We start from the raw sequence: 16,592 nt of genomic DNA on the forward strand, positions 1-16,592 counted from the left end.
CAGCAACTGATATTCAGAAGCACTGCTGGCCCTGACAGGAGGCAGAGCAGAGCCATCCCTGCCAGTAGCTACTGAGAGCCCTCTCTCCCGGGAATTGATCCAGTCCTCTTTTAAAGTCATCCAAGTTGGGGGCCATCACTGCCTCCTGGGGGAAGAGGTTCCAGAGTGCTGCATGATGAAGAAGTACTTTCTGTTCCAACATTCAGCTTCCTGGCATGTCCCTGAGTCTGGCAGAGTAGAAACTTTATTCATTGTTTTATTACGCTCCCTTCACCATAAGTTCCCAGAGTGCATCGTTGCAATTTATAATGAAATATTCAGGAGTGAACTAAAACACAGTAAGCTATTTTATGCTGAGTTGGTCCTTTAGTTCATCTATCTCAGTGTTTCGCAAACTGACTGGCTGCTGCTCTCCAGGGTTTCAGGTGAGGGGATTTCCCAGTCCTACCTGGAGATGCCACTGGGAATTGAACCTGTGACCTTCTTCATGCAAAGCAGATGCTCTACTGCAGAGCTACAGCTCTATTTGAATGAAAGGGCTTGGGGGTAAGACTTGCAAAAATTGGCTGAGGGATTTGGGCCTTTCTTCTCTAATGCACCTAAAGGATAAGCAGAATCTCTGTTAATGCTCTTATACATTGCCTGTCTAATTCTCATAAGCCTGAAGATGAATTTAGCCCCTTGCATTATACAAGTCTTCAAAACAGGCTAAACAGGTTGAACATGCTGCTCTGCACCACGCACTTATCTGGAGTTTGCATTGCGCAGGTAGATGCAAACTGCAGCCCAGTGAGACTGATGTAATAACTGAGAAAGGGCACAGGTTTTGGGTGAAATCAGGCCCGATCTATTTTGAATACAGAAGGTAAGCAGAGTTGGCATGGCAGTAGGGTAAGGATCCCTTCCTCCTTCCCCTCAGCCCCTGCCATTGCGAAGGCACCTTACTGGGTTGGGGAAGTGCCAACCTCGTTCCATGGGAATCACACAGCATTGAACCCTGTCGTGGTGTAAGCCAAGCATCCAGGTTCTCACTGGGCATCCAGGGACAGAGATTCCAGTCAGGCAGAGGCCCTGGCATGAGCTTAGGGCATCCCTCAGCCAGCACTCCCCTCAGGCCCCTTATGGGGGCCCACCTTTCCTGTGCTATTCTTGCCCAATGCCATTTCTGCCAAATCATACTGAATTCATTCAATGTCAAACATAAGTCCACTTGGGGAAAGGTGACCCTCACCCCAACCAGGGGGCCAATTGAGATTGGGAGGGGGAAATCCTTTCCAGCCCTGTCAACCAGTGGCCTAGAAGACCCAGTGAAATTGTAATTCTCATGGCAAAATGGCCTTCCCTTTCCTCAAGAGATCTCACAGGGGGATCCATATTCTGCAAAGACCTTAGAAGTGCACTGCTGAGGAGATGTAATTCTACCTCCCTCTTGTTTTCTTGGCTTCTGGTCACCTTGTGTGCAGGTCACACCAAGAATGAGGCTAACAGACCATGGCCCTTCCCCCAAGGAAACCTAGGAACTGTAGACTGGTGTGGGTGCTGAGAAGTCTCTTGTAGAAATACATCTCCCAGGGGTTTCTAACTCTGAGAGTGAGTTACCAGGGTGAGGGAGAGGAGCCCACTGTTCATACTGATGCCCTGTCTCGTAAGCCATTGAGGCTACAAGTTGGAGTAACATCTGGGTGATCACCCTCCACTGATGGCCACAAAGTTTTGCCTTCCCCAATATGTCTCAGAACAAATCTTGGTCATTTGAGGTTAACAATATGGTGGTTAGGACACCGAGAGTGGAATTGTTCCATTACAAGCCTGTTGTATTAGCAAAACAAATTAAAATAGAATGAAGAAACCTCTTCTACCAAGGAATGGCCTACACATAGTGGCAGCAAAGTTTGACAAAATCAAGGCAATTTCCTCCACTAGCCACTGACCAGAGCTATATTTGCTTAGCTTCAGCAAAGTGGATACCTCAAGAGTATTTTGACCAGGAAGGAGCAACATTTTTTTGCTACTAGGTAGTGGCTGAGTGATCAGGGATCAGCAGTGAGTGGGACCTGGGTTCACACACACACACACACACACACACACACACACACACACACGAAGGAGGTATGCAGGGAGGAGAGTGTTGGTTTAAGCCCTGCTACCTCTGCACCATCCTAAGAACATATGAAGAGCCCTGCTGAATGAGGCCAATGGCCCATCTAGTCCAGCATCCCGTTCTCACAGTGGCCAACCAAATGCCAGACAAGCAGGGCATGAATGCAACAGCATTCTTCCTACTTGTGATTTACAATTAGTGGTGTTCAGAAGCCTGCCACCGACAATAGTGGAACCAGGACATAGTCATCATGGCTATTAGCCGCTGCTAGCCTTATCTTCTCCCTTACAGATGTGCTCCCTCAGCTGCTAATCTTCTGCTTGGTGGGGTGATGGGAGGCAGAGCAGTTTTACATGTGGGGGGAAGCACATGGGATGGCTCTCCTGACACACACTGCCATCCCCATCACATTCATCACAATCATACTGCTACTCTGACTTGTAGTCTCAACGGCTTACCAGACAGGGTGCCGGTATCATACAACCAAAACAGTATTTTGGAGCAGGCTGGAGAACAATAATTTCTGATGACAGATAATCATTTATTTGTATCAGTTGCTGTCCTTTGCTAAGCTCCCTGCACGGGGAGGCAGCAACCTTTGGAAGCAGGTAGTGAAGTTGGTGGTAACAGGGGGGTGGCTGGAGGATCGATGTGGGCTTCAGTGAAGTTCTGCCAGGGCCATAGACGGCTTGCGAGCCATGAGTTGCCCACATCTGCTCTCAGCAATAACCCCGGGAGATTTTCTTTGGTGAAATTCACAGGAGAACTTTTGTCCCACCCCCCACAGGTGTTCCCGGGAAAAGAACTGAATCTTTCTATGACTGTTGCAAAGAGCCTTATCCAGATGTGACCTTTACGGTGACGATGCGACGGAGGACTCTGTATTATGGGCTCAATCTTCTCATCCCCTGTGTGCTGATCTCAGCCCTTGCCCTTCTTGTTTTCCTGCTTCCAGCTGACTCTGGGGAGAAGATTTCACTCGGTAAACATATTATTCTATTTGTTTATAAGCAAAGCTATTTTGCATGCATTTTCAGCTTAAATGTCACAGTCAGTTTCTGGCAAGGAGAAAGTAGTTACACATGGAAACTCTCAAGAAGTCACAGAATGCATGGTCCAGGGATAGAGAGAGAAGGAAGATGAATGGAAAGGGGACAGAACCGATTCATGGGACAATCAGAGAAGGAGGGATACTGCAGCGCAGACTGTATATGTACCCTGGAAATGGGATGGATGAATCTATCAAATGCAATTTCTTTCACTTTCATCCCCCCCCCAATCTGAAATTCAGTTCACTACATTTCTGCAAGAGTTTGCATTTTTTTAAAAGAAGGAAATGTTTCTGTAGTTCTAATGCAGATTTTAAATTCATCCATTTGTTGCATGAATTTCAGCTAGACGTTTTTCAAGTATCCCCACCCCCACGAGGGATATTGTGCTATTTTTCTGCTAATGTATTGGGATGTGTGGCTGAGTAGGGACAACAGACATAAAGTGTCTCCCCTCCCTCTCCTAGGATGATGTTGGCTGCACCATTCTGTGCCTCCTTCCTCCCTAAACCCAGGCAATAGCAGCACCCCGTAGCTCTACCACCTGCCCCTCTGACCCAGGAACATGGTGCTGCTGTTTGTTCTTTGCACAGCCACTCAGTCCCACCACAGGAGAAGTCAAGATATTCCAACCGCCTTCAATTAGGGGAAGGTGTGAGAGGGCTGTGTAGGTGTGGGCAGGGGTGGCATTGGGCCCCCATTTTTTTTTCAAGGAAGGGGCCCCCTCAAAATTCCTCGGTGGCTGTGCGTGCACAGTTTAAGAAAGGTATTGACAAGCTGGAAGGTGTGCAGAGCACGGTGACCAAGATGATCAAGGGTCTGGAAACCAAACCTTATGAGAAATGATTAACGGAGCTGGGTATGTTTAGCATGAAGAAGAGCGGACTGAGAGGTGATATGAGAACTATCTTGAAATATCTGAAGGGCTGCCATATGGAAGATGCAGCAAGCTCCTTTTTTGCTGCTTCAGAGGGCAAAACCTGAACCAGTGGATTACAAGAAAGGAGGTTTGGGCTCAACCGTAGGAATAACTTTCAGATGGGAAGAGCTTTGGTTCTTTGGTTATAATTTCTGCATTTCAGGGGGTTGAAGTGCATTACCCTTGGGGTACCTTCCCACTCTACATCTCTATGATTCTATGATGGATTGTACTTGTCCCCCAAAGACCACAGGCCTCTCATACAGGCCTTTCAGCACTGGAGGATTTCTTGGTGTGGATTTTTTTTTATCATCATCATCACCATCATTATAGCAGAGCAATGGAAGATCTATATCTATATATCTATATCTCTGTATATACATAACTTAAATGAAGCTTTAATTCTTTTTTTAAATGTCTACTGTGGCTGAATTTAAGAAAAAAGCAAACAAATAAACAATCAACCCCAAGCTCTCAGTGCCCCACAGGCACTTCTTGCAACAGCCATGAACCGAGGGAAACATAGATGTAGGAAAAGAATAGCAACCTCATACCTGACATGGGAATTTTAAGAACCCCCCCCCCAAAAAAAAACACATTGCAGGTTTTGAAAGGATCAAACTGTGTACATACCATGAAAGCACATGACATTCCCCAAAGAATCCAAAGAACTGTAGTCTGGGATTTGTAGCTCTGTGAGGGGTAAACTATAGTTCCCAGGGAATTTTTTTTTGGGGGGGGGGGGAGTCATGTGCTTAAAATGTATGGTGTGTACACAGCCCCAGTCCATCATCTTGGTTTCTTAAGAAGTGTACAAATCCATAGTGAACAAATAACTTTCAAAATATATTATAGAGAAACAGTTATTCTGTACAAAAATAAAACTACAGAAAAGCAGAGTGACTGCTCAACCCCAAAAGTGCTTTTATGTCCTGATTCCATACCCAATACTTTGCCTTTCAGGAATCACCGTTTTACTCTCCCTCACAGTGTTTATGCTCCTGGTGGCTGAAATTATGCCAGCGACATCTGATTCAGTGCCATTAATAGGTGAGTAACAGCAGTATTAATGTACAATGAGCAATTTTATATTCAAACTTTCAGCAGGGCCACAATAATATAGTTCAGGAATTGTGTGTGTTCAGTAGATTTACTGGTTTAGAAGTATTGGCTTGTGGTTTGAGGATAGGAAATTGCACAGTTGGCAAATATTTGGTTTTACAATGCTTAAAATGCAAATTACAATGCTTAAAAGAAAAAAGGTTTATGCTGTGGTGCTGGTAGCCAATTAAGTGCTTAATTCTACTGCCATGACCCAGAGCCTCCAACATGTAGGGGCTTCTAATCTCTTCATTCATTCTATAAAAAGAGTGTTAGTGTAGTTACACCAGGGTTCAAACCCGCATTGGGTGACCTTGGGTCACTGCCTCTCAGTCTAACCCAACTCACAGATTTGTTGTGAGGATAAAATGGAGAAGGGGAGAACCACAGACACCACCTTGGGTTCCTTGGAGGAGAGGTGAGGTATAAATGCAGTGAATAAATAAGAGGAATTAAATACTGCACATGTGCAGAAGTATTTCCTGTCTTGCACTCATCCTGGGCTTACTTTCTGGCAGGACAGAATAAAATGCCCGTATCCATAGGGGGCTCTGTGCACTCCATCCTTTGGATCCAGGATGTAGGGCTATCTAATAATTGTGGAGTTGGAAGGGACTACAAGGGTCATCTTTCCCAACTCCCTGCAATGCAGGAATCTCCCCAATGTAGGGCTCAAACCCATAATCCTGAGATTAAGTCACATGCTCTACCAACTGCACTGTCCTCTGTCCTGTGGCTTTCCAGACTGTCCTTAGAACTCAAGCTTCCACCAGTCCCTAGCCAGCATGGCCAATGGCCAGGAATGGTGGGAGTTGTAGTCCAAATGTTAGACTATTAGGTGAGTGGCAGCTATTTGAAGTTCCAGTTACAGGTAGGTAGCCGTGTTGGTCTGCCATAATCAAAACAAAATAAAAAATAAAAAATATGAAGAAGTGTGCAAAAAGGTATCTGAAGAAGTGTGCATGCACATGAAAGCTCATACCAAGAACAAACTTAGTTGGTCTCTAAGGTGCTACTGGAAGGATTTTTATTTTTTATTTTTTTAAGCTATTTGAAGTGACATTGCAGCCTAAATTCACACCATAACCTGGTCATTATTTCCTCCTCCTCTTCTCTCCATTTGCAGCACAGTATTTTGCAAGCACCATGATTATTGTCGGACTTTCAGTTGTGGTTACCGTGATCGTTTTGCAGTATCACCACCATGATCCAGATGGGGGGAAAATGCCCAAGTGGGTAAGAGCCCAGATGATGCATATTTCCCCTTCCCCGTCTATATATATATCTGAAACCCTGCAGATCACAGTCCTGCTACAGGAGCAGGCAAGTCATTTTTGTTCCCCAGATATTAGTTGGATGAGGCAACAAACGGAAATGGTTTGATAGCACATATGTCTGTGCAAGCATAGTTCAGCCATACGTCAGAGATGGGGACCTGTGGCCCTTCAGCCACCATGGCCAGAGGATGAAGACAGGATATTCAAAAGTGGTTTATGAGTTTCTGTGAGATTTTTTTTTTTTTTTGCATTAGGTGATATATACATATCCTCAACATCTGGTTTAAGAATAGCTCTTAAATGTTCCTGCACTGAGAGAGTTTGAACTGTCAATAGAAAATGCAAAACTGAAGATTATTAAAAAATAGTGTGTTAAATTTGATTGAAAACAGTATTTTGATTTTGGAGAGTTTGAGATGAAAACAGGCGGAAACTGAGCAAATTGCAAAGCGTAGACATTGTTGTCTAAAAGAGTGTGTGAGAGAGAGATTTGAACAAAAAGAAGGTTTTTGTAGATTAGTTTATCTGGAAGACACTTTGCAGTGTGATCTTCAATGCTACTGGTGCACATGTGTGGCTCAGAAGCCAATGGGGAGGTTTGATTTCACAAGACCGAGGCTCATACATAGGGCCAGCCAAAAACATTTTGGCCCCTGAGGTGGACCCCCAAATGGTGCCCCTCTCCTCGCTAGGGAAGAAAGGGTGAGGGAAGAACTACATCAGGAACGGGGGGGGGGGAGATCTAAATTGGAATCTGCTGCCCCTGTGGATCCTGCTGCCTGAAGCGGTTGCCTCGCATTGCCTCATGGGTGGGCCAGCCCTGCTCATACATTCAGCTAGGATAGTTTGGCAGTAGAAGAGGTAGAGAGGCAACAGGAGCCTTTTCGTAGCATCCACTATAACCTGGGCCATCCAAGTGTGTACCTAATTAATACGGTCTTCCCCTCACTCTTTTGAGAGAGAAATGTGTACGCTGGCCTTCATGTGACTGGCTAGCCATGTAACTGGCACATGTGGCCCTCCAGATGTTGCTGAACTAAAACTCCTATCATCCCTGACCATTGGCCGTGTTGACTGAGGCTGATGGGAGCAGGAGTCAAATAACATCTGGAGGGTCACAGGTAGGGATGAAAAGAATCATAGAACTGTAGAGTTGGTAGGGACCCCCAATGTCCTGCATTGAAGAATCCCTGGCAGGTGGCCATACAACCTTCATTAAAAAAAACCTCCAGTGAAGGGCGGTCCACCACCTTCTACGGTAGTCCATTTCATTGTCCAACAGTACTTACGTTCTTCCTAAAGTTCTCCAACAACATCTGGAGAGTCACAGGTGCCTATCCCTGTTTTGGCTGGAGATTCTAGGCATTGAACCTGGCACCTTCTGCATGCTAGGAATGTGCTCCTCCACTGTGGGCTGGGCTCCCCTTTAAAGACTGCTCCTCCTCCACACTCTTGTAGTGCTAGCCCCCAACTAAATGTATGAACCAGAGTGGAGTGCAGGCACAGGGCTCATTGGTCAATGATCTTACCATTGCTAGACAAGCAAGTAACATGCAAGGAGCCAGATATCTTCCAAGATATAATAGCTATGGTGTGTTTTTATACATGTTTCCCAGACCAGAATCATCCTTCTCAACTGGTGTGCCTGGTTCCTGAGAATGAAAAGACCAGGGGAGGACAAAGTGCGACCAGCATGCCAGCATAAACAGCGTCGATGCAGTATGTCCAGCATAGATGTAAACACTGTGAGTGGGCAGCAATCCAGTAATGGGAATATGCTCTACATAGGCTTCAGAGGCCTGGAAGGTGTCCATTGCACCCCTACCACTGATTCCGGTGTGATCTGTGGGAGAATGACTTGCTCCCCGACTGACGAAGACAACCTCCTTCACAGTGGACATCCATCTGAAACTGACCCAGAACTGGCAAAGATCCTAGAGGAGGTCCGATATATTGCCAACCGGTTCCGAGACCAGGATGAGGCAGAAGCCATTTGTAATGAGTGGAAGTTTGCTGCTTCTGTCGTGGATCGCCTCTGTTTGATGGCTTTTTCGGTCTTCACAATAATTTGTACCATTGGCATTTTAATGTCGGCCCCCAATTTTGTAGAGGCTGTTTCTAAAGATTTTGCTTGACCTGCACTTGTGGACTTGCAATTTTTTTTTATGTTGGCAATTTATTAAAATATGTTAAGTAGCAATAGCATATTCAGTGCACTTGGCTTACATAGGATGTTTGGATGCAAACTTCTTTTGGGAGGTACTGTGTAAGAAATGGACAGTATCAGTATTAATAGCCTTGGCAACTGCTGGGGCCTTCTGTATACTGCACCATCTCCCCCTCCACAAATTTACCAATTCTGGTGCCCAGAATAAATTATTTAAGTTAAGTCTGTTTGCATCTTCTTTGCATTGTTTATTTTATTCCAGTATTTAGAATTTGGAAAAGGATTGAGCTGGTTGTAAATATAGAAAGACAGACATTGGTACTAGAAAATACATGGAGTCCTTACCAGCACCTCATAAGAGAAAACGCTGCCTGACCATCCTTGGATTTTGGAGACCGGCCATTGCTTATTGGTAGAGCAATGTTTTGTCTGCAGAAGGTCCCAGGTTTCACCCCTGGCATCTCTAGGTAAAGCTGAGAAAGAGTCTGACCTGGACCCCAGAGGTCATTATACAAATACAAAACTAAATGGACCAATAATCTGGCTTGTCAATTTTTAAAAGCTTTTTACCCTGGTCCTCGGGGGTGGGGGGAGAATGTCCCACAGTGTCTTATAAAGGACAGCCCCTCACCTCCTGGCACAAATGGAGAAGGAACTGGGAGGAGAAAGAGAAATGTATATTCAGACATTAGTTCTTAGTTACATAGTCCCTAGAATGACCACCTGGAATACATACTATTCAAGGAGTGGAGGAGTAAAATGTTGCTGGTCTCTCAGGTAAGGCAATATAATGGCCCTCTTTCTTCTCTCTCTCTCTCTCTCTCTCTCTCTCTCTCTCTCTCTCTCTCTCCTTCCTGCAGTCTGATAGAATGGGTGCTGCCAGATGACAGCTGGTGGCAAGGAATGGTCCTTTGCTACAGCATGATAGTATGGCTGTTGCTGGATGACACTCCAGGAGAGGGGAATGTGACGAAGCTGGTTTCCTGTGTCTTTTGCACAATGCAGCTTCCTATGTTCCTATCCGCCTCCACACTTTCCCAGCCCGCATGTTAGACACTGTCTTTATTTCAAAAGAGATGAGAACCAGAGGCCATTGGAATGGCAAATTGAGCACCAGGTCCTCATTTCCATGCATGGAAAGCCAGCATATCTGGAGTACATACAGCATATAGGCAGCTCTGATCATTTGTGTTCCTCCCAAATGGTTTCCAGATTTGGTCTTGATGACTACTGATAGAAACAGTGGAGGCTGGTCCACTGGGGGGCAGGGGGCACTGCCCCACCAACCTCAGCCTGCCCTCAGCCAGCCCCACCTGCCTTCCTTCCGACTTACAAGTAGCCAAGGGGCTTGCATCCTCCTTGATCTCATTATTGCCCCCTTTACATCTCAGCAATAGGGAGGAAGACTGGGACAAACCTATTAATTGGTACTGTTGGCCTCTCCACCTTCCACCCCACAAGTCCCAATGGACAGCAATCTCCAGTGCATAGGAAGCTCAGCTATTCTTTCCCCGCCCCCTCCCAGGAACTATGCTACATTATGACAAAGTACTGATCTGGTGGGGACTCTTGTAACAAAATGGCTGCACCCCTTTTTGCCCCCAGAAGCCTCTATCAGAGTGACACTACATCACCAAGTAATGTAACATCAGAGGGGTTTTGTGGTGAGAAAAGTGTGGTCACCAATGGGGCTTCTGAGAGGAGCTCAATAGTGATATCAAGTAATGCCCCCCCCCCAATTTTACCCCCTTGAAAATTGCCAGGAAGCATTCAGTCCTGCTTTCCCCTATCTCCTGTGCCCAAATTCAGGTGTGAAGCTTTTTGTGGATAACCTTTGGCTCAGCCTTCTCAAAAAACGCATTTTAACAGCTCTTTTCGGCTCAATAATGCTTTTTGGCTCTATCAAAACACCTTCATGCTGAAGCAGGTGCCAATGGGCCTACATTAGGTCAGACCCATCACATTTATTTATTATTTGATAGTTGACATTATAGTTTATAAACCACCCCAGAAAGGACTCTGGAAGCTGTGTAGAGAACATAAAAGGGAAAGTACAATAAATATAAAACAACCAAATAAAAACAATGTTTGAACAGCAGGTGGAAAAATGTACACAGACTCAACAGCAAAAGCAAACAGCTTCCTTAAACCAAGCAATTTGAGGAGGGACAGACTAGTACTGAAGGCTCAGCAAACCAAACTAAAGCAAAGCTCAGTTCAAAGCAATGCAAGGTTTAGTTCAGGCTCTAGCTAGCGCCCTGGAGAGCTCCATGCAGGCTCTCAAGTTGGAAAATTGTATGAGCAGGCTCAAATGTTGCTTCAGCAACAGTCCCAGAGTGATACCTGTCTGGGTGGTTAGCTCTTTTAGTTAAAGGGGCTTTGCCTGCTTAAGTAACCATCAGCTTCACTGGGATGGTGGCCCCTGAGGTTTCATTGGGACTTCTGGGCAAAAAGCCTTGGATGATGGGAGTACAACCTCCTCAGACTGGGGAGATGGTAGAGAGATGGGCTCTTGGTGCAAAGGGGCATCACTCAGGCTCAGCACTGAAGTTGGTTCTTCTTCCTCCTCTGACGCTTCACTCATGTACATATCCTGAATTTTGTCCTGGTTCATGACAAAAATCTTATTGATGACAAAGGATAGCTATGATCTGAAGGCATATCTAACCACACTTTCTGAAGCAAAGCATGTCTGTTTCAAGTCAATGCCTGGGAAGTCAAGTCAACCACCTAGGAAGGAACCTCATGCCCATTTCCCTGAGTTCTAACACATAAGAAGGTCAGGATATAAACGCATCATGAATAAATAACTGATGTGGCATTTGGAGATGTGAAATCTCACTGAAACAATATTCCTACTTTTGATAATCTTTTGGCTTTCCTCAATATTCATTAAATATTTTGCTCAAAGAGATGTCTCCAAGTCTGATTTGAATTTCCACTGACAACTGTGGGTACTAGACCACCCTAGGTACAGGTAAAAAAAGGTAAAGGACCCCTGGATGATTAAGTGCACTCAAAGGCGACTCTGGGGTTGTGGTGCTCCTCTTGCTTCAGGCCAAGGGAGCCACCTTTTGTCCACAGACAGCTTTCCGGGTCATGTGGCCAACATGACTAAACCGCTTCTGGTGCACAGAGGACCGTGACAAGTGCCAGAGCGCATGGGAATGCTGTTTACCTTCCTGCCGCAGTGGTACCTATTTATCTATTTGCATTGGCATGCTTTCGAACTGCTAGGTTGGCAGGAGCTGGGACAGAGCAACAGGGGTTCACCCCGTTGTGGGGATTTGAACCACCAACCTTCTGATTGGCAAGCCCAAGAGACTAGACCGCCCCATCCCCACCCAAAGTTATGTTGAGATCCTAACTGAAATTAATTTGATTTTCTGCAAAATCCCACTGAGATTTTGTTAAAAATGAGAATGCCTGCAATTCAGCTGGTTATGTCTGAATATACTGAACACATCTGAAGGCAGCCCTGTTTAGGGAAGTTTTTAATGTTTGAAGTTTTATTCTGTTTTTAATATTCTGATGGAAGCTACCCAGAATGGCTGGGGATACCCAGCCAGATGGGTGGGGTATACATAAATAATTTATTATTATTATTATTATTCTGAACAAGGTCAAGAATGAATGGGTATCGCTGCAAAAACAAAAATACAAGATAAAGGGGGAAGAGCTGCAAAATGCAGAGTCTGCCCACTTAGATAACCAGTAGTTGCACTCATCAGTGAGTAGCATGGGGAGATGTGGGCGATTAAATGCAGCTCCTTGTTTTCGTTTGCAAATACCTGATCACAACCACATGTTCTGTGACTGCAACTCTGCCTTTTGGGATGGACCATCATCGTTCAGTAGCAGAGCATTGTCCTCCATGCAAAAGCTCCCCATTCCCATCCCCACCATTTCCCTGTAGGAATGGGAATGTCCCCTGTCAGAAACACTGGAAAGCCACTGCCCATCAATGTAGACAGCAATGAACTGCAGGGGTCCACTGTCCCTCAGACCGGACTATATTTTTTTGGGGGGGGAAACACACGAACGAATTCCTATGCCCCGCAAATAACCCAGAGATGCATTTTAAATAAAAGCAGACATTCTACTCATGTAAAAACATGCTGATTCCCAGACCGTCTGTGGGCTGGATTTAGAAGGTGATTGGGCCGGATCCAGCCCCCGGGCCTTAGTTTGCCTACCCATGAACTAGACGGACCAATGGTCTGACTCTGTATAAGACAACTTTATATGTTCCATACATCGCAGTACAAATTGCAGTCTAAGGTCACAGTACTGTTTTTGGTGTATAAAGGCCTTTACAGCAAGGGACCAGAATACCTTTAAGATCACCTCACCCATTATAAAGCCAATTGATCACTGTGCTCTGCAGGCGAGGGCCTCCTCCAGATACCATCTTATCAGGGTTGCTGAAGACCTTCCTCTTTCAATAAGCCTTTCAAGCCGAGATCATCATCCCAGTCTGCATCTGTATTGCATTCAGCTGGGTGATGGTCAGCATTGACGGAAGTTATAGTACAACATCTGCAGGGGCACCAGGTTGGGGAAGGCTGATCAAGCCCATTCCAGAGCTCATCCACAAGTCTTTCACATCAATAGTCATAGCTGGGTGGCCGAGCATCTGCTTTGCATGCAGAAAGTCCAGTCCTTGGCTTCTCCAGGAAGAAATGGGAGTGACCCCAGCCTGAAACCCTGGAGTGCAGCTGCTGGTCTGTGTAGACAATACATGGGAAGTACACCAATGGTCTGGCTCAGTATAAAGGAGGCTTCTGCAGGCTCCTAACCCCTGCAGTAGGATCAGGATACATTCCTCATCCAGCTGGGGAGATGCATGCAGAACCATATGTACATCCCCTAGAAGGAGAGAGGAGGGCAGTGCCATAGCTACCGGGGGGGGGGGTAGCCAGGTTTCTTTTGCCCTGGGTGAAGCCTCCAGAGGGGTGCCATTGAGGCTCCCAGCCTGTGTGTGTGTGTGTGTGTGTGTGTGTGTAAGTAAATGCACGGGGGACGGAGGGACGGACGGACGGAATGGGACTGGGTCTTGACCTGATGAAATAAAGTTTTTGCCCCTGACTTTAAACTTGGTTGCTTTGCAGTAAACAAGCTTTGGATTGCATCCTAAGAAGGCATTTGACTTCATCTTCATCAAACAAAGATGAACAAGAGCATCAAATTGCATTTGACATCCAAGTGGGTCCAGTGGATATGAAGAAGCAAGGAATTAACTCCTCATGGATTTGTCATGCAGCACCCTCTGATCCCTGAGCACTGTGATGGAAAAGTTGGTTCCACAAGTGTTTCTTTTTACTTTTTTCTCCTGCCAGCAAATGGTTAAAGAATGGCAGCCTCTGATTGGCTGTGATTCCAGGGGGGAGAGTTTAAAAGGAGAGGCTTTGGTGGGAGTTAGAGTTAGAGTGAAGTTGAGTTGAGGTGTTTGAGGAGGAAGGTTGGAGACATTGGGAGTGGTGTAGGGAGATAGGATAGGAGTCAGGTTGAAATATAAAAAGTGAGTTGAGGAGGGAGAGTTGCTTCTGGAGAAAACATCCACTCTGAGTCCTGCAGGAGTAACAGGAATGAATCTTGCTGGGAGACTGAGAGTGAGACAGGAGAAGTAGGAGCTGAAAAAAATCTGTCTACTTAGGTCTCAAACTAGTCTGGAGGGGAGAGACTTCTGAGGAAAGAAGAGACTCCCAAAACCCAGTGAAGGAAGGGTGTGTGTGGTGAGCCCTTAAGACTATTACTGAAAGTACCTCAGGAGCTGGATTTGTTAAAGAGGTGAGTACTTGAACATGGGTGGCGCTGTGGTCTAAACCACTGAGCCTAGGACTTGCCGATCAGAAGGTTGGCGGTTCTAATCCCCGTGACGGGGTGAGCTCCCATTGTTCGGTCCCAGCTCCTGCCCACCTAGCAGTTCAAAAACACGTCAAAGTGCAAGTAGATAAATAGGTACCACTCCAGTGGGAAGGTAAACGGTGTTTCCGTGTGCTGCTCTGGTTTGCCAGAAGCGGCTTAGTCATGCTGGCCACATGACCGGAAGCTGTCTGCGGACAAACGCCTGCTCCCTTGGCCTATAGAGCGAGATGAGCACTGCAACTCCAGGGTCGGACATGACTGGACCTAACGGACAGGGGTACCTTTATCTTTTACCTGAAAGGAAGTGCCGCCTCAGAAAGGAATCAAACTATAAAGCTGGAACCTCTGAAAACGAATAGAAGTGAACTAGCGTATTACTATTGAAGTAACCCAAGTTTCTCCACTTGTATTATACGACCTTGTTCTAAAAATAAATCTTTATTGTTTATTTAAAGAAAAGCCTCTTGAGACTCCAACTTATTGGTTGTCCCCCTCACTAAGATCCCCCACAGGATACTCTGGGATAGTTTGTTTTTTTGTTTCTTTTAAGCCTTTGGGTAAAAGGTTGTTCAGTGAGGTGGGGGCAATATATTTAAGTGAGAGCGGGCACATTGGCATGAGCAGTAACTGAGGCACAAGCACCCCTGGAATATTGTACTGCATTTCAATGGGATCTCTGCTCAGGTATTTGCCCTGATGCCCAAACAATTTGCTACATAAAACTAGCTGTTTGTTCTGTCCTCTGGTTATCTCTCATTAAAGAGCTATAAAGAGGTGGAGGAATGTTGTCCTGGATAAATTTCCACTTTCTGCTTCTCTGTTCAGCAGTTAAATCTAATGTAAATGAACTAAGCAGGACTGAATTGATCAGATGTCAAAAGCCATTCAAGCTTATGATCTATGCTTCATTTTTGGGCAAGGATTAATCCCTCTCTCTCCTGTAAAAACAGACTTACGGTTCAGTTAGAACCAAGGGGAGAAGGTTGCTCCTTATGGCTGGGGCTCACAGCCACACCCTCAGGGATGCTTAGTGCTGGCATGACCCACCTCCCCAGCCTCCAAACACCAGCCTGGGATCTGGCTCAGGTGAGGCCAGTGGCATCAGAGGAAAAGGGGGAGATCAAACCCCAGCATCATGGCTGGGCTGGACCCTGAACTTGCATTTGAAAAATCTGGAACCCTAAATAAGGAACCCGCAGCCTTGTGAGCCTGCACATAGAAAAATTCTGCTCCCTTGGGCCAAAGGTCCATCTGGGTCATCATCTTGCTTTCACAGAGGCCAATCGAGTGCAGCAGTCCTCTCTCCACCTACAGTTAGAAGTGCCTTAGTATATGAATGTCTTCAATCCATCAAAATAATAAATTCCCAGAACTGGTACTCAGAGGCTTGCTGCCTCTAACAGTGGAGAGGCATCATGGCTAGTAACCCCTGGTGGCCTTATCCTCCATGCCCCCCTAGGGGAACTTCCCCCTCCACATCAAGGACCCCACCCTTCCACATTTTGACCCCTCAGTGCTGGGGGACATTATCCAAGGACAGAAGTGCAGGGCCCCAAGCCAGGGACCTCCCCTTTCAGGGTCTTCTCCTCCTCAAGGAGGGGGTGGAGACCAATATGGATGACCCGGCCTTGGAGGACTAAAAGGCTTCAGTCCAGTCCAAGGCATCATCTGTTTAAAGGAATTTCTAAACCTCTTGTGCTTGATCCAGAAGCTGCAGTTACAGCAGAAGGCTGCAGTGTGATTGCTGACAGGAGTAGGACCTTGTCAGCACACAACACCTGTGCTCAGAGATCTGCACTGGCTGCCCATTTGCTACTGGGCCATGTTCAAGGTGTTACTATTAGTATATCAAGTCCTTAACAACTTATGGCCAGTTTACAAGCAGATTGTCTTACCCAACATATGTCTGCTCAACCACTTAGTCTGTGAAATGGCACTGCTATGTGTGCCACATAATACCCATTCCACTTTAGCATGAGGACACCTACACTTTGGAACTCCCTGCCTAATGACACCAGGCAGGCGCATTCACTGTACTCTTTTTGGCATTTACTAAAAATATCTTTGTTTAGGCAAGCCTACTGAGATATATAGAATGCTGACATGTCTT

General features: G+C 45.9%; 1 protein-coding gene across 3 annotated transcripts in view; it reads left to right on the forward strand.

Moving 5' to 3' along the window:
* Nucleotides 1-8,603, forward strand: part of CHRFAM7A (CHRNA7 (exons 5-10) and FAM7A (exons A-E) fusion) — an 82,845-nt gene extending 74,242 nt beyond the window's left edge. For all 3 annotated transcript variants that reach the window (XM_033167441.1, XM_033167442.1, XM_033167440.1), the window contains 4 exons: nt 2,889-3,083; nt 5,033-5,119; nt 6,297-6,406; nt 8,064-8,603. In XM_033167441.1, the coding sequence (XP_033023332.1) occupies nt 2,889-3,083; nt 5,033-5,119; nt 6,297-6,406; nt 8,064-8,582 (911 nt within the window). In that variant the 3' untranslated portion in view covers nt 8,583-8,603. The remainder of the gene's footprint in view (nt 1-2,888; nt 3,084-5,032; nt 5,120-6,296; nt 6,407-8,063) is intronic.
* Nucleotides 8,604-16,592: the final 7,989 nt, after the last annotated feature.

The sequence above is a fragment of the Lacerta agilis genome, chromosome 13 (assembly GCF_009819535.1).
Source record: "Lacerta agilis isolate rLacAgi1 chromosome 13, rLacAgi1.pri, whole genome shotgun sequence".
Classification (NCBI taxonomy): Eukaryota; Metazoa; Chordata; class Lepidosauria; order Squamata; family Lacertidae; genus Lacerta; species Lacerta agilis.